Raw genomic sequence first — 23704 nt, 5'->3', positions numbered from 1 at the left:
AAGACAGATATTTTGACATTATCCAGTCAGAGGAGAAAAAAAAAGAATGGAAAAGAGACAATTCAGTTTGTTTACATTTTGTTGAGGATTGTGGCATCTATGTTCTAAACTTACACCTCAAGGAACTAGAAAAAGAAGAAATAAGCCCACAGGTAGCAGAAGGAAGGAAATAATGATTAGACCAGAAATAAATGAAATAGAGACTAGAAAGAAACAAAATAGATGAATGAAACTAAGAGTGGGTTTTTTGACAAGATGAGCAAAAATTGAAAAACCTTTAGCTAGACTAAGAAAAAAGACAAACGGCTCAATTAATAAAATTATAAATGAAAGAGGAGACATAACAAATGATACTACAGAAATACAAAGGATCATAAGAGACTACTATGAGCAATTATACACCAACAAATTAGATAATTTAGAAAAAATGAGTAAATTACTAGAAACATACAACTTACCAAGACTGAACCATAAAGTAAATCTGAACAGACCAATAATAAGCAAGGAGATTGGGTCAATAATCAAAAATCTCCCAACAAATAAAAGCCCAGGACCAGATAACTTTATGTGTGAATTCTACCAAACATTTAAAGAAGAATCAATACCAATCATTCTCAGACACCTCCCAAAAGTTGAGGAGGAAGGAACACTTCCAAACTCATTTTATGAGACCAGCATTACCCTGATATCAAAGCCAGACAAGGACACTGCAAGAAAAGAAAATTATAGGCCAATATCCTTGATGAACGTAGATGCAAAAATCCTCAATAAAATACTAGCAAATTGAATTCAACATCACATCACGAGGATCATACACCATGATTTAGTGTGATGTATTCCTGGGATGCAAGCATGGTTCAACACATGGCAGTCAACACATGTGATATGCCACATTAACAGAATGAAGGATAAAAAGCATATGATCACTTCATTAGATGCAGAAAAGCACTTGACAAAATTCAACATCCTTTCATGATAAAAATTCTCAACAAATTAGGTATAGAAGGAATGTAACTCAACATAATGAAGGTGAAAAGTTAAAAGCCTTTCCTCTAAGATCAGGAATAATACAAAAATGCCTACTCTTATCATTTCTATTCAGCATAGTACTGGAAGTCCTTAGCCACAATAATTAGGCAAGAAAAAGAAATAAAACTTATCCAAATCAAGAGGAAGAAAATTATGTGTTTGCAGACAACGTGATCTTATGTAGAAAACTCTAAAGACACATCAAAAACCTGACTAACAAATGAATTCAGTAAAGTTGCAGGATACAAAATCAACATACAAAAGTCAGCTGCAGACTTCCCTGGTGGCACAGTGGTTAAGAATCCGCCTGCTGGGCTTCCCTGGTGGCGCAGTGATTGAGAGTCTGCCTGCAGATGCAGGGGACACGGGTTCGTGCCCCGGTCTGGGAAGATCCCACATGCCGCGGAGGGGCTGGGCCTGTGAGCCAAGGCCGCTGAGCCTGCGCGTCCGGAGCCTGTGCTCCGCAATGGGAGAGGCCACAGCAGTTAGAGGCCCGCATACCGCAAAAAAAAAAAAAAAAAAAAGAATCCGCCTGCCAATGCAGGGGACATGGGTTTGATCCCTGTCCAGGAAGATCCCACATGCCACAGAGCAACTAAGCCCGTGCACCACAACTACTGAGCCTGCACGCCACAACTACTGAAGCATGCACTCTCTAGGGACTGTGCTCCACAACAAAAGAAGCCACCACAGTGAGAAGCACGCGCACTGCAACGAAAAGTAGCCCACGCTGACCACAACTAGAGAAAGCCTGCAAGCAGAAATGAAGACCAAATGCAGCCAAAAAAAAAGTCAGCTCCATTTCTATACTCTAACAACAAACTATCTAAAAAAAACTTAAGAAAGCAATTCCATTTATAATTGTATCAAAAATAAAACACTTAGGAATAAATTTAACCAAGGAGGCAAAAGACCTGTACACTGAAAACTATAAGACATTGAGAAAAGAAATTGAGGAATACACAAATAAATAGAAAGATATCCCATGTTCTTGGATTGAAAGAATTAATATTGTGAAAATGCCCATAGTACCCAAAGCAGTCTACAGAGTCAATGTAATCCCTATCAAAATTCCAATTTTCACAGAAATAGGAAAAAACTGTCCTAAAATTTGTATGGAACTATGAAAGACCCTGAATAGCCAAAGCACTCCTCAGAAAGAAGAACAAGGTTGGCGATATCATACTTCCTAATTTCAAACTATATTACAAAGTTATAGTGATCAAAGCAATATGGTACTGGTATAAAAACAGGTACATAACCAGTGAAACATAATAGAGAGTCCAGAAATACACCCATGCATATACAGTCAACTAATTTTTGAGAAGAGTGCCAAGAACACACAGTGGGAAAAGGACAGTCTCTTCAATAAATGGGAAAACTGTATAAGCACATGCAAAAGAATGAAACTGAACCACAATTGTACACCATTCACAAAAATTAACTTGAAAAGGATTAAAGACTTAAATGTAAAACCTGTAACTGTAAAACTCGTAGAAGAAAAACATAGGGAAACAGCTCCTTGAGTTTTACCACATTGGTCTTGGCAATAGTTTATTGGATAAGACACCAAAAGCACAGGAAACAAAAGCTAAAATAAACAAGTGAGATTACATGAAACAAAAGAGCTTCTACATAGCAGAGGAAACAATCAATATATTGAAAGGGCAACCTTTTCAATGAAGAATGTGAGAAAATATTTGCAAACCATATACCTGATAAAGGGTTAATATTCAAATTACATAAAGAACTCATATAACTCAACAGCAAAAAAGCAAATAACTCAATTTGAAAATGGGCAAAGGACCTGAATAGACATTTTTTTCCAAAGAAGACATACATGTGGCCAACAGAGGTATGAAAAGGTGTTCAGCATCACTAATCATGAGGGAAATGCAAATCAAAACCATGAGATTCCACCTCATAACTGTTAGGATGGCTATTATCAAAAAGACAAGAGATAACAAGTGTTGGTGAGGATGTGAAGAAAAAGGAACCATTGTGCACTCTTGTGGGAATGTATAAATTGGTGCAGCCACTATGGAAAACAGTATGGAGGTTCCTCAAAAAATTAAAAATAGAAGCACCGTATGCTCCAGCAATGCCACTCCTGGGTATATATCCAAAGGAAATGAAGTCAGTATCTTGAAGAAATATCTTTTCACTCATGTTCATTGCAGCATTATTCACAATAGCCAAGATATGGAAGCAAATGTCCTTCAACAGATGAATAGATCAAGAAAATGTGATACATCCCTAACCCTAACTTTAATATATATATCACAATGGAATATTATTCAGCCATAAAAAAGAAAATTCTGCCATTTGGGACAACATGGATGAAACTGCAGTGGGGGGAGGGGGAGGGGGAGGTGGCATTCTGCTAGGTGAAAGAAGCCAGAGAAAGAAAAATACTGGTACCATTTTACCATGTAAAATCTTTTTAAAAAAAAAATTTTTTTTTTTTTTTAAATTTTAAAGGCCAATTTCATAGAAACAGAAACAGATTGTAGAATGGTGGTTGCCAGGGGCTGGGGAGTGGGGAAAATGGGGAGACACAGGTCTAAGAGTATAAACATTCAGTTATAAGAGGAATAAGTTCTGATCAGAAGATCTAACGTACAGCATGACAATTATAGTTAATAATACAGTTTTGTGTGCTGGAAAGTTGCTGAGAGTAGATCTTGAGTGTTCTCACCATACACACACTAAGTTTACTATGTGAAGTGATGAATATGTTAATTAGCTTGAGCCTGGCAATCATTCCACTACATACATATAGGTATATATGTATGTACATATATACATATAAAATCATCATTCTGTACACTTTAAATATGTACAATTATACTTGTCAGTTATTCCTCAGTAAAGTTGGAGGAAAAAAGAAAGCCCCGAGTCAAAAATCAGAATACTATTAATATGAATTGATTTTTGATGACATTAATAACAAATAATTACATTTGGACACTTAAAAAAAAAAGTGGATGAGATCGCTCAGAAGAAAGAGAGGGTACTGGGTCTCTAAGAAGGTCTGGTTTTCCAGGGCCTGGGTGGATGTCAAGATGGTAGGAGCATCCATGATGTTAAAAATCCATGAGGCGTTTAGGACTTGACAAAATTGAGGAGCCTGCAGGGCATCAGGGGAGACCTCAAAGGCTGCTAGCTGCAGGGCTCGGGCCTAGAGAATCAGGTACTGCACACCCGGATCTAATGGCCAAGGTCCTGGGCTCAATCCTGACTCCCGTGGGGCCTGCCCCTCTAGGGGCCTCACTGCAGAAGCAGGAAGTACTGCCTGAGGCTCAGCTTCCGCTCTGGGTGTTCTGGTACCGCCAAGTCACCCCCTCACACTGGGGACCTTCCCACTTGGGACCTGCAGCACTTTCACTTCCCCCAGGTGCGCAGCCCCTGGCCCAGCACGTGGGAGGACCTTGGTCTACACTTGCTGCCAAGAACAGGATGCAGACTCCGAGAGAGGGGCAATGTCGGGAAGGTGGGGGAAGGGGGTAGATGAACAGAGAAAGAAGGGCAGGCACATAGATAAGGGGCCAGAAACCAGACAGGGAAAGGATAGAGACCTGGGGTGGAAGGGGACAGAGACCCAGAGGTAAAGAGAGGATAAAGATCCAGAGAGAAAAGAACAGAGACCGAGAGAGAGGAGGACAAGAAACTGGGAGGGCCAGGAAGCGGGGACAGAGATGAATGCAGAGATGGCAGAGCTTTGCAGGCGGTGAGGTCAGAGTGTCTGTGAGGCCGGCGGCTGTCCAGGGCCGGCCTGGGGTCCTGGTGCCCAGAGTAGGTGGGTACAAGTAGATCAGGGTTCCCTGCGCGCCCCCCAGCCTGAGCCATGGAGACCTGGGAAGAACTGCCTGGTGTGTCCTCGGTGCCCACCAATTCCAAGGCCCCTCAGGTACTGGTGTGTGCATCCCAGTGGGGCAGGTGAGCGAGATGGGGACAGAGACACAGAAGAAAGTCACCTCGCATGTAAAGGGAGGGGGTGGGGCTCTGCCCCTGGAACTTCCTCTTTCTCTGAGTTCTTCCTTTCTCTTCTCTCTCGGCCTCTCCCTATCTCTCTCTCAGGCCTGCGTCCCCCTACTGCCACCACCCCTTCTGTCCTGTCCCTCCCACTGTTCTCTCACACCTCTAGGAGAAGATGTCAGCCCAGGACAGCTGCCTCAGCCTCATCAAGTACCTCCTCTTCGTTTTCAACCTCTTCTTCTTCGTGAGTTGCCTCCCAGCTCCCCAGCCCAGGCCCCAGCCCCTGCCGCAGCTGCCCAATCTCAAACCCCCCTTCGCCCACCGGCCATGCTCTCCTCTCCTCTCCCCAGGTCCTAGGCAGCCTTATTTTCTGCTTCGGCATCTGGATACTCATCGACAAGACCAGCTTCGTGTCCTTTGTGGGTAAGGGAGCTGGGGCAGTCCGGGTGGGCCTTCCTGGAGCAGGCATGAACTGGGCTCCCTTCCAAGGACCTCCTGTGGTCTCCCTCAACCCAGGGAGGCCCATGGTGCCCAACTCCCTGTTCTGATCGCAGGCTTTGCTCCACCACTTTCTACTGCCATAACTCTCCGAGCCTCAGCTTCTTCCTCTGGCAAATGAGTTGTGCATACCAGTAATAATAATGGCCATTTCTCAGACACTTCCTAGGTGTCAGATCTTGGGCAGAGGCTCATCAGATTCTCCCATAAATCTTCCCTCTCTTGAGGCTCAGAGAGGGGAAGACACTTACTGGATGTCACACAGCAAGGAAGTAAAAGAACAGATCAAGACTAATAATAATTGTAGGAAAATAACAATGGGGTAATAGTCAAAATCCTAATGGCTCATATATAATGTGTTCGCCCTGTGTAGAGGACCAGTTGAACACATGCCTCCCATGTGTTGCTCAAAACAACCCTAGGAAATAGATAACATTATTCCCTAGGTCTCAGGGAGGTTTAGATGGCTGATCCAGTGTCACAGAACAAATGATGGGGCTGAAACTATTGGGGGTGGGTAGGAGCTGACGGAGGAAAGAGAGACTGAGAACAAGAGGGAAAGACAGAGACCAGGAAGAAAGAGGGACAGAGATCTAGAAAGAAGGGAACAGAGATCCAAAGAGAGAGAGGGACAGAGACCCACAGAGAGAGGTGGAGAGAATCCCAGAAGAAAAGGGATAGAGAGATTCAGGGTGGGACAGGGACAGAAACTCAGAGAAAAGGATGCCAGGAGCCCAGGAAGAGGTCCCCCAGGTTACTGTCCCCCGCTTGGGTGGTGTGTGGGTATGGAATGGGGCTGCCTGGAGCTGTGCACATGGAGCCAAACGTCACTGCCTCTCACCTCCCCCAGGCTTGTCCTTCATGCCCTTGCAGATCTGGTCCAAGGCCCTGGCCATCTCAGGAATCCTCACCATGGGCCTTGCCCTCCTGGGCTGTGTGGGGGCCCTGAAGGAGTTCCGCTGCCTCCTGGGCCTGGTGAGTGCCCCTTCCCCCCTCCATCCCTAGGCTCATTCACATCTTGCCCTCAAATAGAGCCCTGGCAGCTCCTTCATCCTGCGGAGGGATTCAGCCTGACCTCTCCACTCTGCCTCTCCCCAGTATTTTGGGACACTGCTGCTCCTGTTTGCCACACAGATCACCCTGGGAATCCTCATCTCCACTCAGAAGGTCCAGGTGAGTTCCCCTTCTCCCCCCGCCAACCCCAGCTAGTGGGTGGTAGAAAGAGACAGAAACAAAGGCAGACAGGGGCTGACATAGACAAAGAGAAATAACAGAGATAGAGAAGACAGAAAGAAACAGAGATACGGAAAGACAGAGACAGATGCAGAGACTAGCAGAGAGACACAGAGAAGGAGCTAGAGACAGGGAGGGCCAGAGAGACTCACCGACACGGACAGAGGAAGAGAGACACAAATCCAAAAGGAAGCAGGAAAACAAACAAACAAACCTCAGAGAAACAGTAGGTTCCGAGAAAGAGACAGAAACCGAATAAGATCATGGGAGATAGTGGAGAAACGGAAAGACAGACGATAGAAACAGGCAGAGAGAGAGAGATTTTGAGGGATAGAGACATAGCTAGCCATTCAGCGAAAAACCGAGGCCGACCTGAAGATGCTCAGGGACTACCTGAGGCTAAGACAGCCACGGAGTGGCTGGAGTGGGTTGGGGCAGATGGCGGTGGGGAGGCAGGTGGTGGTTCATCCTCACTCTCGGCCTATCAGCTGGAGCGGAAAGTGAAGAACGTCGTGCTGAAGACGATCCAAACCTACCGCGCCCATCCGGAGGAGACGGCTGCGGAGGAGAGCTGGGACTACGTGCAGTTTCAGGTGCGTGAGGCCCCCACCCACCAGAATCCCTCCCTCTAGCTCTGGGACTCTGACGTGGCTCCGCCCACTGCCTGGAAGAGACTTGGCCCCGACGCGACCCGAGCCCCCAGCTCTAGGACCCTAAAGTAACCCTACTCACCTACTCCACCTCCAGCCGCGGCGACGTGGCCCAGTGCCCCAGCTCCCAGCTCCTGCAGTGGCTCCGCCCCCCGCCTCGACAAGACTCCACCCTCAGCCCCAAGGCCCTAGCGTGACCCCACTCCCTGCCCAATAGTGACTCTGGTTCCCAAGGGACCCGGCCCAAGTGAGACTCCATTCCCTGGTCACTCACATGTCCCCTCCCTGAGGCCGAATTGTACTGCCTATCCACTCTTCAGTCCACAGCACGATTCTGCAGTTCCTCCCCCGGGCCCCATGACCCCTACCCCCGTGACTTGTCTCTCCCAACCTCATGTTCGCCTAATGTCTCCTGGCCCTGCCATGACCCCAGCCCAGCTCACAGTCCCCCACCCTGCACCCACCACTTAGCCCTCTACTCCCCAGTATGACCTCATACCCATCACCCAGTCCCCTGATCCCCCAAAGCATCTTGCATCCCTCCAGCCCCTGTTCCTCTGACTCTTGTCCCTCTCCTAGCTGCGCTGCTGCGGCTGGAAATCTCCTGAGGACTGGTTCCGTATCCCCAGCCTGAGGAGCAACGAATCGAGAGGGCCTCGCGTGCCCTGCTCCTGCTATAACTCATCGGCGACCAACGACTCCGCAATCTTCGATAAGATCTCCTTCCCTCAGTTCAGCGGGCTCGGACAACTGGCGCGGCCCCGACACAATGCAGACATTTGCTTGGTCCCCGCGAACAGCTACATCTACCGTGAGGTGGGGAGGATTTGGAGCGCAGGACGTGGGAGGGACCTGACAGGGTGGAGCTACGAGAAAGGGAGGTACTACAAGAGGGGCAGAGCTCCAAGGGGCGGGGTCTTTTGAAGGGCGGGGCCTAAAGAAAAGGCCTAGGCGAAAGGGCAGGATCTGGAACGCTGATGCCTGGGGAGGGGGAAGGCTTGGACCGTCCGAAGCGGAGAGACTAGAGAACCCTGATAACTAGGGAAGGGGGGCGGTACCTGAAAGAAGGGTTAGGGCTGGGCGGAGGAGAACAGTGGGCCCAGGCTTGAGGGCGAATCCCCCAAAGAACCCTACCTGTAACCTCTCCCCTATATCCCCAGGGCTGCGCACAGAGCCTCCAGAAGTGGTTGCACAACAACCTCATCTCCATAGTGGGCATTTGTCTCGGCGTGGGTCTACTTGAGGTAATCTGGTCCCGCCCCCACTCGCGATTGGTCTAGATGGCCCCGCCCCAAATTGCGCGTCCAACCATTCTCTCAGGGAAAGGCTCATGCGTGGTACAGCGTCAGCCAATCCAGGCCCTCCTGAGGCTCCACCTGGGACGAGGGAGGAGACCTAGCCTCTGTGAGCCCTGATTGGTTGCGCGGAGGGAGCAGGCGTTCCCACCCTTCCTCGCGAGGCTCCCATTGGTCCTCCTTGGCATATCATCCTCCTGCTATTGGCCGCAATATCCCTCCCCTTTCCCCTCAGGTGAGTATGGCGGGGCTGGGCCTGCTACTACCACGCAGCATGCTCCACCGGGAACGCCAGCCGCAGGTTCGAACTGCGGGCCCGGCCCGAGCACCGATGGCAGCGGCAGGCGCTATGGTGTGCTGAGCAGCAGCGGGCGTAGCGGCAGTCTGTGGGTTGGCTGGGGCATGGCGGTGCCTGCCCTAACTGGGGGGACAAGGCCCCGCAGGGTAAGCTGCCCATGGCTCTGGGGCCCTGGCCCCTTTGGGATCAAGACGAGGAACAACCTGAGATCGGGAGTGTAGGCGCGGAGATGGAGGCCGAGATGGAATTAGAGGCCGAGACGGAGGGCGAGATAGATAAGCCTCCGGAATAAAGGACTTTGGGCTTTCTCCGGATCACGCGGCTTCTCAGACTCTAGACCTATGCTAGACGCAGCTGGATTCCCTCTACCCCACCCTATTCCTTCCTGCTTCAACTCCGCTCCCACCCCTCCCCGGCCCGCCCTTTGGTGTCCTACCCAATGACCTCTAGCCCTTTTACCCTTAATTCCGCCATATTCTCCAAACTCCCGTCCCTGACAGTCTTTCACGACCAGGCCCAGTTCTCCCTGTAGTCCCGCCCATCTCCTACCTACTCCCTTCTCCACACCTCCCATGACGCAGCCCCGCCCAACTCGCGGGCCCTTATTTTCTTCCCCTGGCCCCACCCCCTAGGTTTTTTCCCTGGGGACCCCCAACTCTCCCCGGCACCCCCTCGACCTCTCTGACCGCGTCTCCTTTCTCTATAGCTCAGCTTCATGACGCTCTCCATATTCCTGTGCAGAAACCTGGACCACGTCTACGATCGGCTCGCTCGGTACCGATAGGCCCCGACCTTCCCGAAGCCCTGCCCCGCCCCCCTCAAGTGCCCTGGGCATTTAGTTCCCTGTCGCCTGTAAATATTTGTTTAATCCCCAGCTGGTCCCAGCCATTGAGCCCTCATTCCCCTCGGGGACCCAGAGGTCTGCCTGACCCGCTGTTGTCACCTCTCCCGGGGGACCTGGGGTTTCCGGCCACCAGCTTCCTGCCCCTAAAGACACCTCATTTCTTTGCCTCTTCTGTCGGCCTACCACCTCCCACTAGATTATTTTTAGCCCAAACGCCAAATAAATCCCCTGCGTTTTGGTAAAATAGCTTTATCCTCTGTCAAAACACAAACCAACACACTTTGGGGGGAGGGGAGGAGAAGGAGGCAACACAGTCTAGCCCCACGGCTCATTTAGAAGAGGACATGAGACTTAAAAGCCTCACCCCACTGCTTGCCCAGCTGAGAAAAAGTCACGACCCTAATACCCACTTATAAATATCTCTTGTTATATTAAAAAAAAAAAAATATTTCCAGGGCCCACCTGGCTCTACTCCTGCACAGAAAGGGTTAACCTTCAAAATTCAATATCAGGGTCCTGGGATGGGGCTGGTAAGGAGAGGCAGATTGGGAAGAAGGGGGGTGCTGAAAAACAGAGAGGGACAAGCCAATGTGTAACTGGGGCTCTCCAAGACTTCCACAACAGAGAAGGGGGAGGATGCCTGTCAGAGACAGAAACGAGTGCTGTCCCACCGGTTGTCTCACTTCTGTCCCCAGTGTCAAATGCTCTGGAGTGATCTGTCCTTTCAGACACCCCTGTGAGGTCCCAATATCAGGATCCATCCTTTCCCCTCAGTCCCAGCCCATTCAACTCACCACTCAGCTTTTAAGGTCCTAAGAGGGAGCAGCCCACCCACCCCCACCCCCCCACCAAGTAAGAAACGTGAGGAACGCTGGAGGTCCTTCCTGGGAGGAGGGTATTCCGGGGGTGAGCCACTTCTGGGGTCCCCCTTCAGTCCCTGACCAGGCGGTAAATGTGGTGCTGGGCCCCCCGCTCACTGGTGGAGACCTCGAAGACATAGGCGGTGCAGAGCAGCAGTTCCTGAGTGTCTCTGTTTGTCACCACCTGCCAAGGAGGCCAGGAGAAGGGGTTTATGCTTAGAAGGGAGGGCAGGGAACACTGTGCCCTGCCCGAGGAATCATGGGATACCCAAGAAAGGGATCCCCACCATGTCATGTTCCCCCAGGTAGATGGGATGCCAACATGCCAGGTTCTAGGTCTCAGGGTCAGTAGGGAGGGGCCTCACATCAGATGCTATATCACATTATAGGGTCAAGGGGGTCCCCACCACATCATACTTCCCAAAGTTAAAGGAGATTCTACCATATCATGTTCCCTGGGCTAAGGTTAGGTTCCCTGTGAAGGGGGTCCCCTAGGCTGAAGATCCACTGTGGGGTGTCCTCCAGGTCAATTTCCCTTTTATGAGAATGCTGTGGAATCCCCACCATAACAGTTCCCTGGGTAAACGGGTCCCCTAAGCTAAGGGTCAAGTGTGAGGTCCCCACTGTGTCAGTTTCCCAGGTAAAGGGTCCCTAGGCTGCGGGTCTGTTGCAGGCACTCCCCTCCATATCAGGGTCCCTGCTCAGGCCCAGCACCAGCGCATCACCTGGAGGATGGTGAAGTTCTCCAGGACACTGTTCATCATATAGCGCTCAGGCAGCTGCCGCAGCTTGTGCAGAAAATTCACCAGGTACTCACACATGGGTGAGCGCAGTAGGCGGTACACGAACCTCCCGTCCTCCAGCTGGGCACGCTCCGTCTGAACCAGGGGACAGGGAGTGGAGAGGACAGTGACTCAAAGACACAGGGGTCACCCCAGGAATTGAATCCCACTCCACGCCACCTCTCAGATGCCACACCCACTCCCCACTGCCATCTTCCCCCCATTGCCCCATCCACAGTGACCAAAGATGGGACCCTGAACCCTTGGGTACCCAGCTCAGGCTCACTGAGCCTGGAACTAGGGACCCCTCCAGCCCCTCAAAGCTGTGCTCTGAACCCTCAAAACCCTCCAGGCCCTCAGATACCCTCAAACCCTCCAAAGACCCTCCATGAGATCTCCAAAGTCTATTTGACCTCTGTACTTGAGAGCCCCCTCAAGCCCTCCGCAACCCCTAAGTGTGACCCTTGAACCTCCTTGCCCTACGGACTCCTCCAAATCCACAAGAACCTTCTGAATCTTAGTGACTGTAAATCTCTGTACCACACAGTATCTTTAAACCCTCAAAGTGACCTCTACACATCACTTTGGAACTCCGTATTAGCTCTAAGCCCGTGCATTAAAGAGGTTAGGACACCCCCCACCCACCATGCAGACCCCCAAAGGCCTGAGCTGTCGTGGCTCCCAGTCCATTTAGTCTGCACCCCCAAAGTGGCAGGTGGCTGGGCACTCACCCGCCCAGAGCTCCACCCCTCCAGCCTCACCTCCACCTTCTCCACCACCTGCTTGCCAAAGGAGCAGACCTTGGAGGAACAGGTGAGGGTCATGTGCTCCAGGCTCTCGTACTGGCTGCTCACTCCATAGAAGCCACCACTGCTACCGCCGGCCCCCACCTCCTCGCCACTCGGGCCCCAATTCAGGTCCGCCTGGGGATGGGGAGGCACAGGTAAGTTGGAGGGGGTGTCCCTTATCAACAATGGGGACTCTTCTAAAGTGGGAACTGTGCTTCATGGCCTGGTGTCACCCATTGCCCTGCAGTTGCCCATCTCTTTTCCTCAACATTTAAAGTCCCCACCTCTCCATGGGCCAGTTTCTGGAGAAGACCCACCGTTCCTTCCATCAGTGTTAAACATGTCTGGGTCCCCCATGGTCCTGACCCTCTCTCCTCAGTAACTTCCCCACCAAGGAGGCCCTGGAATTCAACTTTTTCTCCTGAAACCCCCAACTCAGGTGTTCAGCCCCTTCCAAGGGCCTGGTTACTAAGGAGGCAGCTATTCCCTAGCAACCAGAGGCTCTCCCTCAGGGCCCTTCCTGACCCTGGTTGCTAAGACAAGTGGCTATTCCCTAGCAATGGGGCATGGTGAGGTCTGGGGAAGCCTGACTCCTCTCTAGAAAACTCTCCCAGGCCCTTTCAGCCAATTCTCAGGTGTCAGATCCCTTCATGACCCCAGTGGCCAATTGGAAGACAGTCCATTAGGCCAAGTGGAGCCTAATGAAGCCTAAGACCCCATCACATCTTTGGTCTGAGCCACTTGGTCACCTTCCCAGGAGGCATCTCTCTTCCTTTTCCTAACTGTAGTTGCTGACTTGGTCAGGTCATTCTCCAGGGTGGTTTAGTGCTCTCCTCAGAGGCCTGACTCCATCCATCACCCTGGCAACAGGGCCTTGTGAAGCTGAAGAAAACAGAAGGCCTTCCCGGCCACTCCCCTGCAGCCCTTCACATACTGAGCTTCTGAAGGGTTGCTCTCCAGACCTGGGACCTTGTGAGGCGTGTCTTAAGCCCTAACAATGCCTAAAACTTCAGCAGCACATCCTCAGAGCCGTCTCAGGCCGCCACATCACATACCAGAATGCTTCATAACCATGGAAGCTACGGGCTTTCCTTCTCGAAGACTACGTATATCCCTCCACAGCCCTGGTTACCACAAGAGTTAGCACCACCTAAACATTCAAATATTGATTGAACCCCTATATATAGCATCAGTCATTGTACTGGACACCACACCAAATAAGCCTAAGAAACCCTCTTATTCACAATTACATACCTGGCTCAGGGCTTATATACATTAAGTGCTCAATAAATGACTGCTAAATAAATACAGGACTTTACAAAGCCACTCCCCAGCTCCTTCAGTCCCTTCCTCAAGGCCGGACATTCTTAGCAACAGGGTCTGGTGAAACCCAGTAACGCCTCGTCCCCTCTTTAGAGACCAAACACTCCAGGATTCATTTGCTAAGGGGAAGGAGCCATTCCTTAGCAACAAGGTTTGGTGTGGTCAGGTGGGACACAGGGAAGTCTGAAATGTCACAAGCAAATCCCCAGGGCCGTATAAGTTGCGTGACTGGGTGTGGCAAAGCCTAGTGGGACCTGGGGAGGCTGGAGGTCTCCACACCTGCACTGGTCCCATCCAAAACTCCTTGGTGTTCCTTGCTGCTGAGGGGGCTGACACTCTGAGCCATGAGGACTGGTAAGGCCCAGGCTGACCTGGTAAGTCCTGAGACTCTCCGTTAGAGCCAGTGGCCTTAGCTAGGAGGCCACGTGACTTGTGAGCACTTTTGTTTTTGGTGGTGGAACTCACCCAGAACTTGACCAGGAAGAAGGCGTGGGGGGGCCCACGATCATACAGCTCCCGCAGACCACCCTTTTTCTCAGGGAATTTGTCATAGATCTGCCGGACGTCCACACTCTCGAGGGGGGGCGCTCCAGGGCTGGGGCAGTGCTGGCTGATATGTACAAACAGGTGCCTCTGGTACTGAGGAGGGACAGCCACGGGTGAGGAGTGGGAGATGGGCTGGACCCCCAGCCCTCGCTGCCCAAGCCCATCCCACACCCCGTCACCATCGCCACAGCTCCTGCTTGTTGTTCCACTGGGCCCAGCTCTCAGGCACTGTCCCCACTCCCTGCTGCCCCTTTACTCCCACAGTATCTCAGTCCCCAAGCCCTGTCCTTGCTGTCCAATTCCCTGCCCTGTCCCCTGTTCTCCATCCCCACAGCCCTGTCCTCTCCCACCCTCACCCCAGCCTTCTCCCTGGCCTCCCAGCCTCCAATCTCCTCTTCAGTTCTTCACTCACATGGCTAAAGAGCTAACCCTGGCCCTCTCCTGCTCATAATCCTCCGATGGCTCTCCAGTACCCCTAGGACAAAGCCCACACCCCCTCAACCTGACCCTGTATTGAATAGGTATTCATGGATGGATGGATGGATGGATGGGTGGAAATCCACAGAGCCCACATCAGGACTTCCTATCTGTTCTTATTCTTATCACTTCTGTCCATACCTTGAAAATATTCCCCTTCTTCTCTTCCAATACAAATCCTCCTTCTGTCTTTCCAGGCCCAAGTCCGTCCAAATCTGCCTCTTCCTGAAAGCCTCCCTTGATCGCAATCAGATGGCATCTCTATACCCTACCTTTTCCGTGGTTCCCCATTACCCTCTAAACAAAGTCTGGGTCCCTCACTCAGCTTGGCAATGTCAGTTCCTCCAGAACCAGCACCTACCCACCTATCTGCAGCCTCACCAACTCCCACCATATTCAATTATTTGTTTCCCTGAAAACTTCATGCTGTTTCTCTGTGTCTGAAACATCCAGTTCCGCACATGGCAAATTCATCTCAGGGAAGTCTTCACTCACTCCCCAGGTATAATTACTCCTCTGTACACCCACAGAAATGTGAGCTTCCCCTATCCCAGCACATACTTGCTATTCAACAGACATCTGTCGAGAGACCTACTGTGTGCAGGCACTATTCTGGGTCCCAGGGCTACCTTACCTCATGGAGCTACCGGCAGAGACAGAAATTTTAAAAAATCATTCCATGGATAATATAACCTTCAGAGAGTGACATATGCTATGAAAAAATAAAGCATAGTAATGCTGGCAAGACTCATTTTCCATAAAGTGACTTGGGAAAGCCAATCTGAGAAGACAAGCAAAGGCCTGAATGAATGGAGGGAGAGAATGGGGATATCTGGGGAAAGGACATCCAGATGCAACGGCCCTGAACCAAGTGTGGGCCTGGCATGTTTGAGAAAGGGCATGGAGGTCAGTGTGGCAGAGCAGAGTAAACAAGGGTGAGAGGGCAGGAGGTAAGATCAGAACAGGAATGAGGGTCAGATCAACCAGAGCTTTGTAGGCAACTGAAAGGACTTTAGCTTTTGTTCCAAGTGAGATGGGAGGGTTTTAACCTCATCTGACTTGGGTTTTACCAGGACCACGGTATACAGCAACTGGCGTTTAGGTCACTATGGCAGAGACTCTGTGTTCACAAATCCCAGTTCCTTTTCACACAGCTAAACTACATTTCCCAGGCTCCTTTGCAGTTAGGTGTGATCACATGACTAAGTTCTGGCCAATGGGGTGTGAGCAGACCTAATAGTTGCCACTTACAAGCCAGATTCATAAAACCTGCATAAGTCTTGACTCTCTGCCTTCCACCATCTGCCAGCCAGATGCAGAGCATCCAGCAGCATCTTCTGAAGCCCTAGAAAATGGCAGAGCCGCAAAATGGAAGAAGCCTGGATTCCCCAAATCACTGTGTGGAAGGCTCCTACCAACCAGCCACACTGAAATGTTAATGAGTGAGAAACGTCTATGTTGTTCAGTCCCTGAGGGTTGGGAGTTATTTCTTCTAACAGTCAGTCCACTCTGACTAATATGGCATCTGTCTCCATCCTAGGCCAGGAAAGCTGGCACCTAGAAACAGATTTTCTTCTCCAGGTTCCCAGTATCCACCCCAAAGCCTGGCACACAGTAGGCACTCAAAAATGTTTACTGAATGAATGAACAATGTCTTGGATGATTTCTCTGGCCTTTCCAATCCATGACCCCATGACCTTCCACTTCCTTTATTCTAGTAGTTCTCAAAGTGTGGCCCCTGCACCAGCAGCATCAACATCACCTGCGAGCTTGTTAGAAATGCAAGTTCTCAGATCCTACACCAGAACAACTGAATCAGAAATTCCAAGGGTGGGCCTAGCAATCTGTGTTTTAACAAGCCCTCCATGTTATTCTGACACATGCTAAAATTTGAGAACCCCTGCTTTATGCTTTCCCTTCTTATAACCCCCTTCATTCCAAAACTCCCCAGTGACTATCCCAAAATTTCACTCACAGAGTCAGCTGCATCCGGAGGTTCCACAAAGGCTGAGAACTCTACCAGCTGCAACCGAGCAGTGCCCAGAGCCCGAGCCTGCCAGGCTGGGGGTGATGGGGCAGGTGGGGGCAAAGCAGGAGGTGAGAGGGCTTGGGGGGGCTCGTACCCTAGAGAGAGAAGAACAAACAATAATAATTGCTAACATTTATTGAATATATCAAGCACTGTTCTCTCTTGCCTGCCTCCACTTAGAAGCTGAAAAAGCTAAATACTCACTTTCCCAGCCTCCCTTGCAGCTAGAGGTGGCCATGTGACACAGTCCTGGCCAATGAGACGTTAGGGGAAATCTGCTGGGGGGCTTCTGGGAAGGAGTTTCTTCCTGAATGAAAAAGACAGAACTTTGGGAGGAGAAAGCTTTTGGCTCTGGCCAAGTCCTGCTTGGAATGTGTTGCCTGGAGTCACAACAGCCATCTTGGGATAATAAAACAGAGGCCAAGAGACCTATAGAGATGCCAGTTCTGGTATTGCTGAGCTGCTGAACCAGAACAGGAGCAGCCCACCTCCAGATTTTTTGTTATGTGGAATCATTAAAGCCTTTACTATTTAAGGCACTGTTAATTTGGATATTCTGTAACTTGCAGCCAGAAACATTCCCAATTGATGAATCTATGGAAACTGAGAGCTCTCTTTCACCAATGTGAGTACTTAGGACCACATCAGCATGGACTTCTGGAAGCCATCTTTGCTACCAGGTGGGCAGAGCCTGCCTGGGAATGAAGCCACCACAGAGGAAAGCAGACCCAAGCAAGTCCTGATGCTACCATTTGAGTCCCTGGATCCAGCCATGCCTGAAGCCATAACTCCTGAAATAACAGTTACCTGAACCAATGAATTCCCCCCCCCTTTTTTTTTTGGTCATCTAGCTTGATTTGGGTTTCTGTCATGTGCAGCTAAAGAATCTTGATTAATATATCAATATCCCTGATGTCCTTTAGGTCAGCAAGTGACAGACCATAAACCCAGTAGATCTGGCTACAGAGGCCAGGCTCTTAACCACTATAAATTCTGTGACTCATCTTTCCATACCCCCACAGGCCCTGCCTGAGAGCTGGATCTCAGTAAGAATGTATCCCCTGATCAATGGAAGGTTGAAGGAAAGACAATCAGGGCTGAGAAGAGAGAGGGGAAAACAAGAGAGGGTGCGGAACAGGCTCTTACCTGGGAGGTCAGTAGATGGAGGAGTCAGTGACAAGGAGAACGGTGTCTGCGAGAATGGCTTCACACTGAGGGAGAAAGGAAACTGGGGGTCAGTAAGAAGGAAAGATGCTAATCGTACCATCTAACATTTACTGAGGGGCCATGACAAGCCAGACCCTGTGCAAGTACATTATGGGCACCATTTCATTGAAGCCTCAACTATACTTCAATAAAATAAATGTTTAAAAAATAAAATAAAATAAAGCAGGGCTGTCCAATAGAATTTTCTGCGATGATGGAAATGTTCTGTATCTGTGCCATCCAATACAGTAGCCACCGGCCACATGTGCCTACTGAGCACATGACCTGTGACTACTGAGTATGAATGTGGCTAGGATATTTGAGGAACTGAATTCTTTTTTTTGGCCACGCTGAGTGGCTTGCGGGATCTTCCCAACCAGGGGTTGAACCCGGTCCACAGCAGTGAAAGTGCCGAGTCCTAACCACTCTACCACCAGGGAATTCCCAAGGAAGTGAATTCTTATTTAATTTTAATTAACTTAAATTTCAATAACCACATGTGGCTAGTGACTGCAGTATTCGACAACAAGGCTCTAGAAGCCAATAACCTATGGGTAGCCCAGGAGATAGTGGTGAGGAGACTGAGATGTCAGAGGGCAGGCAGAGGCCAAGTGTCAAAAGATCAGGATCAGAAAGACACAAACTCCATGGACATTTAGACCTGAACCCGCAGAAACCATAACCTAGTACTTGCCATCCCAGTTCTGAAATCTAAACCCCAATACCCTACCCTCTTACCCATTAGGGCCACTGCTCAAATGCCACCTCCTCAGAGAGGCCTCTCATGACCCCTGTCTAAAAAGAGGATATATACCCTGCTTTATTTCCCACATTTATTCTTTTCTTATTAATGCTTATTTATTTATCTATATGTTTATTGTCTGCCTCCTCCCCTCTCCAAGTATATAAGCTCCACGAAAGCAGGAATTCTAATTTGTTCAATGCTGGGTCCCCAATACAAAAAGAGTACCAGGCACTTCGTAGGTGCTCAATAAACATCTGACTGATCAGCCAATGGCTTAATACTTCTCTCAGTTTCTGGAACTCCCCAAACTTTCACACCTCAGGGCCTTGGCACATGCTGTTTTCTCTACCTAAAATATTCCCAACCCCGTTATATACCTTACTAAGTCCTACTTGGCCTTCAGTGTTACCTCCTCAGAAAAACCCCCAGAACTCTCTCCGTCACCCAAGAACTTGTTTTGATTCTCCACACTACGGCACACACTTCAATTTTGTGTTTATTTAGGTGATGATTTAATTAACATTCGTTGCCCCCATTTGACTATCAGCTCCATAAAAGGTGGGACCCCGATGCCCAGTGCGATGGTTGCTGAACCACCCCTCCTTCCAGCCCAACCCTCTCCCCTGCAAACCTGTAGTTCCTTCAGCCCCCAGGGACTTGTTCTGACCCTTTCCTGTGTCCCCATCCAGCAGCACCTCCCCAGCAAACTTTTTTCTCTCCCAGCCTGGATCCACGGCCACCTCCATGGGCTGAAAACTCCATTTCCCATGAGCCTCTGGGGCCCTTTCTATCTTCTAGGCTTAAAACATATCCTGTCACCCTCAAGGCTCTCTCAGAGCTGAAAAGGGGCCCATTTTCTTCCTTCCGACTCTGAGAGAAGATAAAGAGCCCTGCTCTACCCTCAGGCCCAAGAACCACCTTTATGGGATGAGAACAAGCCTTTCCCATGAGCCTCTGGGGCCCAGACAATCTCACTGGGAGGTCATTATCCCCATGGGCATCCTACAGGCCCCCTCACATTCATCACATCAATCCCATGCTGAGCTTATTTCCTCCTCAAATCCACTCCTTCCCCAGGTTGCACATTTCTGGATGGTCCCACCAAGCCCAGTCACCAGCCAGACCCCAAGCACTCCCCTTGCCTCGTCCCTCCTCAGTCCATCAGGCCCCAGCCCCATCCCTCCTTCTCCTCTCTTCCCCATCCCCTCCTCACTATCCCAGCTCAGACCTAGTCTTCTTCTCCGGATCACTGCCCCAGCCTCCTCCCTGGGATTCAAATTCAGATAGCCTGACTCCAGAATCTATGCTCACAAAAGAGTTGGGAGCTGGAAGATGGGGTGAGAGAGGGCTGGAGGTGGGGGGAGGGGGAGTAGGTGCTGAGCCAAAATAGGAAGTACTTACTCTGGAACATTCCAGGGGGGCCCAGAACCCCCCGACCAAAACTGGAAAAGCTCTGGGGTCTGAAGAGACAAAGAAGGGGGCTCAATCAATTTCCTGTTGAAACTGCAACCCCACCGCTCCAGCCCTGAACCCCACAATCCCCAACCCAGGCCACCTGAGGACCGGTGGGACCAAGTTTGGCCTGCAGGGAAGGTGCTGAGATGAGCTGGGCTGAGGACATGGTGGCCATTGTCTGGAAAGCCTTGTCCTTGGAAACCTGGTCCTGGAGGAAATGTTGGAGGTCCATGTTAGTGGGAAGTCCCAGTCGACACAGGAAGGGTGGGACAATGACATGGCAGGGCAAGCCCGCAGAGATGCAGAGCCAAGGCGAAGGGTTGGGTGAGGGTCCAATCCCTCTCACTACAGCCCCCCGCCCCTCCTGGCCTCCTCAGGAATGTCTGGGAAAGGGAGAGGGTGGGAGGATGCGTAAGGGGACTTACCACATTCAGGGCCTGCCCATGGGGGTGGGTGAGGGTGCCAAAGGAAGAAAGAAAACACGACTTAGGAAATGAGGCCTGGACTGCCCCACTCCACCTTCCTGCCCTCCCAATCCCTATAGTCCAGCCACCCTGAGCTGAGCGATGGAAGGAAGGGGGAGCAAGGGATGAATATAGAACAGAAAGTAGAGAAAGCCAGGCCTAGAGGAGGAAAGGGGTTCCCAGGCCCAGAATAAAAGACAGCAATGAGGGTTTCTAGGTTCAGAAAGAGCCGGAAGTGGAGGCTTCCGAATACACAGGCAACAGGAAATGAGACTTTTAAACCCAGAGAGAAGAGATGGTGAAGGTTTCCCAGCCCAGAAAGGAGGGGGACAGTGAGATCCACAAAAGACCAAAGATTGGGAGTGAAGGTTTTCAGACTTAAAGAAAAAGGATGGGGAGGCTTCTGGGCACAAAAAGAACAGGAAGTAGTGGTCCCCAAGTCCTAAGAAAGAGGCAGAAAAGACCCCATACTCAGAGGAGTAGAAAATGAAGGTCTCAGGCCAAGATGGAACAGGAAATCCAGAGGATGCAAAAAAGAAAAGGGATATGAACATCTCCAAAAGGAAATGAAGATTTCTGGGCACAGAAAATGCAGGCAGGCAACATGGAAAGATGAACCAGAAGGAGACAAAGAGGAGATCCTCACAGCATAAGAGGGAGAAGGCAGTGAGGGGAGGGGAGGAGAGGAGAGGGAGGGTGAAGACAGCAGTAGTCAAAGGACAGGCCCAACGACCCATCCTTCTTGCCTGTCCTAAGCTAAATCTCAGTCCCCCTCTCTCTATGACACTCTTCCTACCCAGGGTCTCTATTCACCCCCTTGCTGGGCCACTAACCCCCACCTTGGGTCTCTGTTCCCCTCATCTGTCTACCTCTGTGTGACTCTGTCCCCATCTCCGGGTCTCTGTCCCCCACCCTGGGTCTCTCCCTCTTTCTCTGGACCTCTGTTGCCCTCTCTCTCTGGGTCTCTGTCCCCCTCTCTCTGGGTCCCTATCCTCCTCTCTCTGGGTCCCTATCCCTCCTCTCAAGGTCTCTGCCTCCCTCTCAGGGTGTCTGCCATGGTCCTTTGACCTCTACCTTGAGCTTGGACTGGATTTCCCTCGATTTCCTTCGGGCCAAAACCTGGATATGACTAGAGACCTGAAGGGAGTGACAAAGAAGCAGATTCAGGCCACAGCCACTCACCCCTTGCGTCCCGTACCCCTTCCCTCCCTCCAGGTGTCCCATGGAGCTGCTGAAACACGAAAGATAACAAATACATAGAAAGTGCCAGCTGTCTTGGAGCGTAAGAACACAGATGTGTCCATAAAGGCTATTCTTTTCTCAATAACACTACTGATCATCCCAAGACCCAGCAAATCCGGGTCTTATTTCTCTTCCCCATCCTTTTCTCTCTGGCTCTTCTGGTCTGTCTTACCCTCTAGTTCTCATGCAACTGCTAAGAGAACTACACCACAATAGGCACAGTTAGAGTGTACTAACAAAGGGGCCAAAAGGAAAGGCAAAAACACACGAACAAGCCTCTCCTCTAATGTGAATCTGCTGGTAGGCTGACCCTGACAAGACAAGCCCACTCCAAACAGAAGCCCACAAGGCAGTCCTGAGACCTGTTTGCGAGTTCGAGTCTTCCCTGTTCTCAGCTTGATGTAGCGGGCAATCAGTTCATTCCGACCTGAAAAGTCAAAGATGGAACAGAGTTAGACCTTCAGCAGAACTTCCCAACAGAGAGGACACCAGGGGAGGAGAGAGAAGCAACATTTCCCAGAGGTCCACAGCAAGCCGGGGGCTATAAGGGAGAGGAATTATGACTGCAGGCTTTGGAGCCAGGCTGCCTGGGTTCAAATCCCAGTTCCTCCACATACTGGTTCTTTGTGGCCTCAGGCAAATCATTTAGCCTTGCTGGGCCTTGGTTTCCTCATTTGTGCAAATGGTGATGCTAACTCCTACCTGAGTCATTCTGAGGATACAATGTGCTTTTATGTGAACTGTGCTTAGAGCTCCATCAGTGTTGCTTAATATTTTTATTAACCAGTGGGGGCTAAGGCAAAAGAGCGGGCTGGACTCACCATACATCTTGCCTTCATCGGACAGGATGATTTTCCGCCGGCCACAGGGTGGGTAGATGGCCAGGGCCTCCTGGAAGCTCTGCTCGATGTCTGGACTCCAGACACCCTCTGCGTCTGGGCCCCCGTCTCCCCCCGCCCCCTCACTGCCGCCAGTGCCCTCCTCGCTTCCTTCCTCACTTCCTGTCCAGCCGCTGCCATCGTCCAGGGGGGCCCCAGCCCGGGGTTCCCCCATCTGGGCCTGGAGGAACACAGAGTTCAGCAACATTCCCTTGACCCACCCAGAGGGACCTCAGAGCAGGGTGGGCTAGAAGTCCAGACTGCTGGGTCTGAGAGAGGAGGCTGGGGGCACCCAGACCCTTGGATCTGAGGGAGAAGAGGTTTGGGGATCTGGACCCCTGGGTCTGAGAAAGGAGGGGGCTGGAGGCCGAACTCCTGGATCTGAGGGAAGCAGGAGACTGGGGGCCTGGACTCCTGGGTCCTGGGGGAGAAAGGGGCTGGATTTCTGGGGAAGCTTAGGGTGAGAGCGTTCTTCTGTGTTCTCAGGGGAGCCTGGATTGTGATGAAGTCTTGAAGACCCCAGAGTAATGACTAGGGTCCAGGAGGGCTGAAAATTTGGGTGTGGATTACTGGTTTAAAGAAGACAGGAGTCAGAGCCTATTTGCAGGGAAGGGGGACGTGGGTGAGATCTTCTCAGTCCCACCCCGAGAACAGGTGCCAGGATGTGAGCAGCAGCTGCTAGAAAAGAAGGAGGGGCACAGGCCCTAGTAAGGCTGAGGGGAGATCCAGAGAGAGGGGGACAGAGACTTAGAGAGAGAGGACAGAGTCCCAGAGACAGGGAACAGAGACCCAGTGTCGGGGGGACAGAGACCCAGAGGGCAGGGGACAGAGACTCAGGGCACAAACTCAAGCCAAGACCAGGAAAGACCTACAGAACCACAGACTGGGGGACAGGGGCGCCCTGCCATCAGGAGAGTCAGAACAAAGGGCCCAGGCGTCCCCTCCCCCCGTTTCCCACAACCCCCATCAGGGGAGGGGCTGGCCAGCGAGGGCGCCTCCTCTCTGGCCCCCGGCCCCGCCCCTTCCCTCCCCTTCCCCCCCCCCCCCCCCCCCCCCGCCCCGCGGCATGGGCTCGGATCCAACT

The 23704-nt window shown here is 50.9% G+C and overlaps 2 protein-coding genes across 5 annotated transcripts; one reads left to right on the top strand and one right to left on the bottom strand.

The window, feature by feature from the left end:
• Positions 1–5071: 5071 nt before the first annotated feature.
• On the top strand, positions 5072–9907 carry CD37 (CD37 molecule). Of its 4 annotated transcripts, none has more exons than XR_010939194.1 (9): positions 5072–5251; positions 5358–5430; positions 6356–6480; positions 6604–6678; positions 7227–7331; positions 7968–8204; positions 8549–8632; positions 8919–9127; positions 9688–9827. XR_010939194.1 is itself a non-coding variant. In XM_067719996.1 (9 exons), the coding sequence occupies exons 1-9, from the start codon at positions 5183–5185 to the stop codon at positions 9763–9765; spliced, it is 963 nt and encodes a 320-aa protein (XP_067576097.1). In that variant the 5' UTR covers positions 5072–5182; the 3' UTR covers positions 9766–9907. The 4 variants fall into 4 exon arrangements, 3 of the variants coding, with proteins under 3 accessions (XP_067576097.1, XP_067576099.1, XP_067576098.1); XM_067719996.1 differs by having other exon boundaries at positions 8919–9035; positions 9688–9907; XM_067719998.1 differs by lacking the exon at positions 8919–9127 and having other exon boundaries at positions 9688–9907.
• Positions 9908–10058: 151 nt separating this feature from the next.
• TEAD2 (TEA domain transcription factor 2) lies at positions 10059–23622 on the bottom strand. Its single transcript, XM_067720000.1, has 12 exons — positions 22564–23622; positions 22105–22169; positions 21575–21637; positions 20462–20473; positions 20137–20244; positions 19983–20041; positions 17777–17841; positions 16577–16725; positions 14044–14217; positions 12229–12390; positions 11411–11563; positions 10059–10869 (listed from the first exon to the last, which is right to left on the bottom strand). Exons 1-12 carry the CDS (start codon positions 22826–22828, stop codon positions 10756–10758), a joined length of 1389 nt encoding a protein of 462 aa, XP_067576101.1. The 5' UTR covers positions 22829–23622; the 3' UTR covers positions 10059–10755.
• Positions 23623–23704: the final 82 nt, after the last annotated feature.

Source organism: Pseudorca crassidens, chromosome 20 (assembly GCF_039906515.1).
Source record: "Pseudorca crassidens isolate mPseCra1 chromosome 20, mPseCra1.hap1, whole genome shotgun sequence".
Lineage (NCBI taxonomy): Eukaryota > Metazoa > Chordata > Mammalia > Artiodactyla > Delphinidae > Pseudorca > Pseudorca crassidens.
Note: the sequence above shows the minus strand (reverse complement) of the source record. Positions and strands in the feature narration are given on the sequence as shown.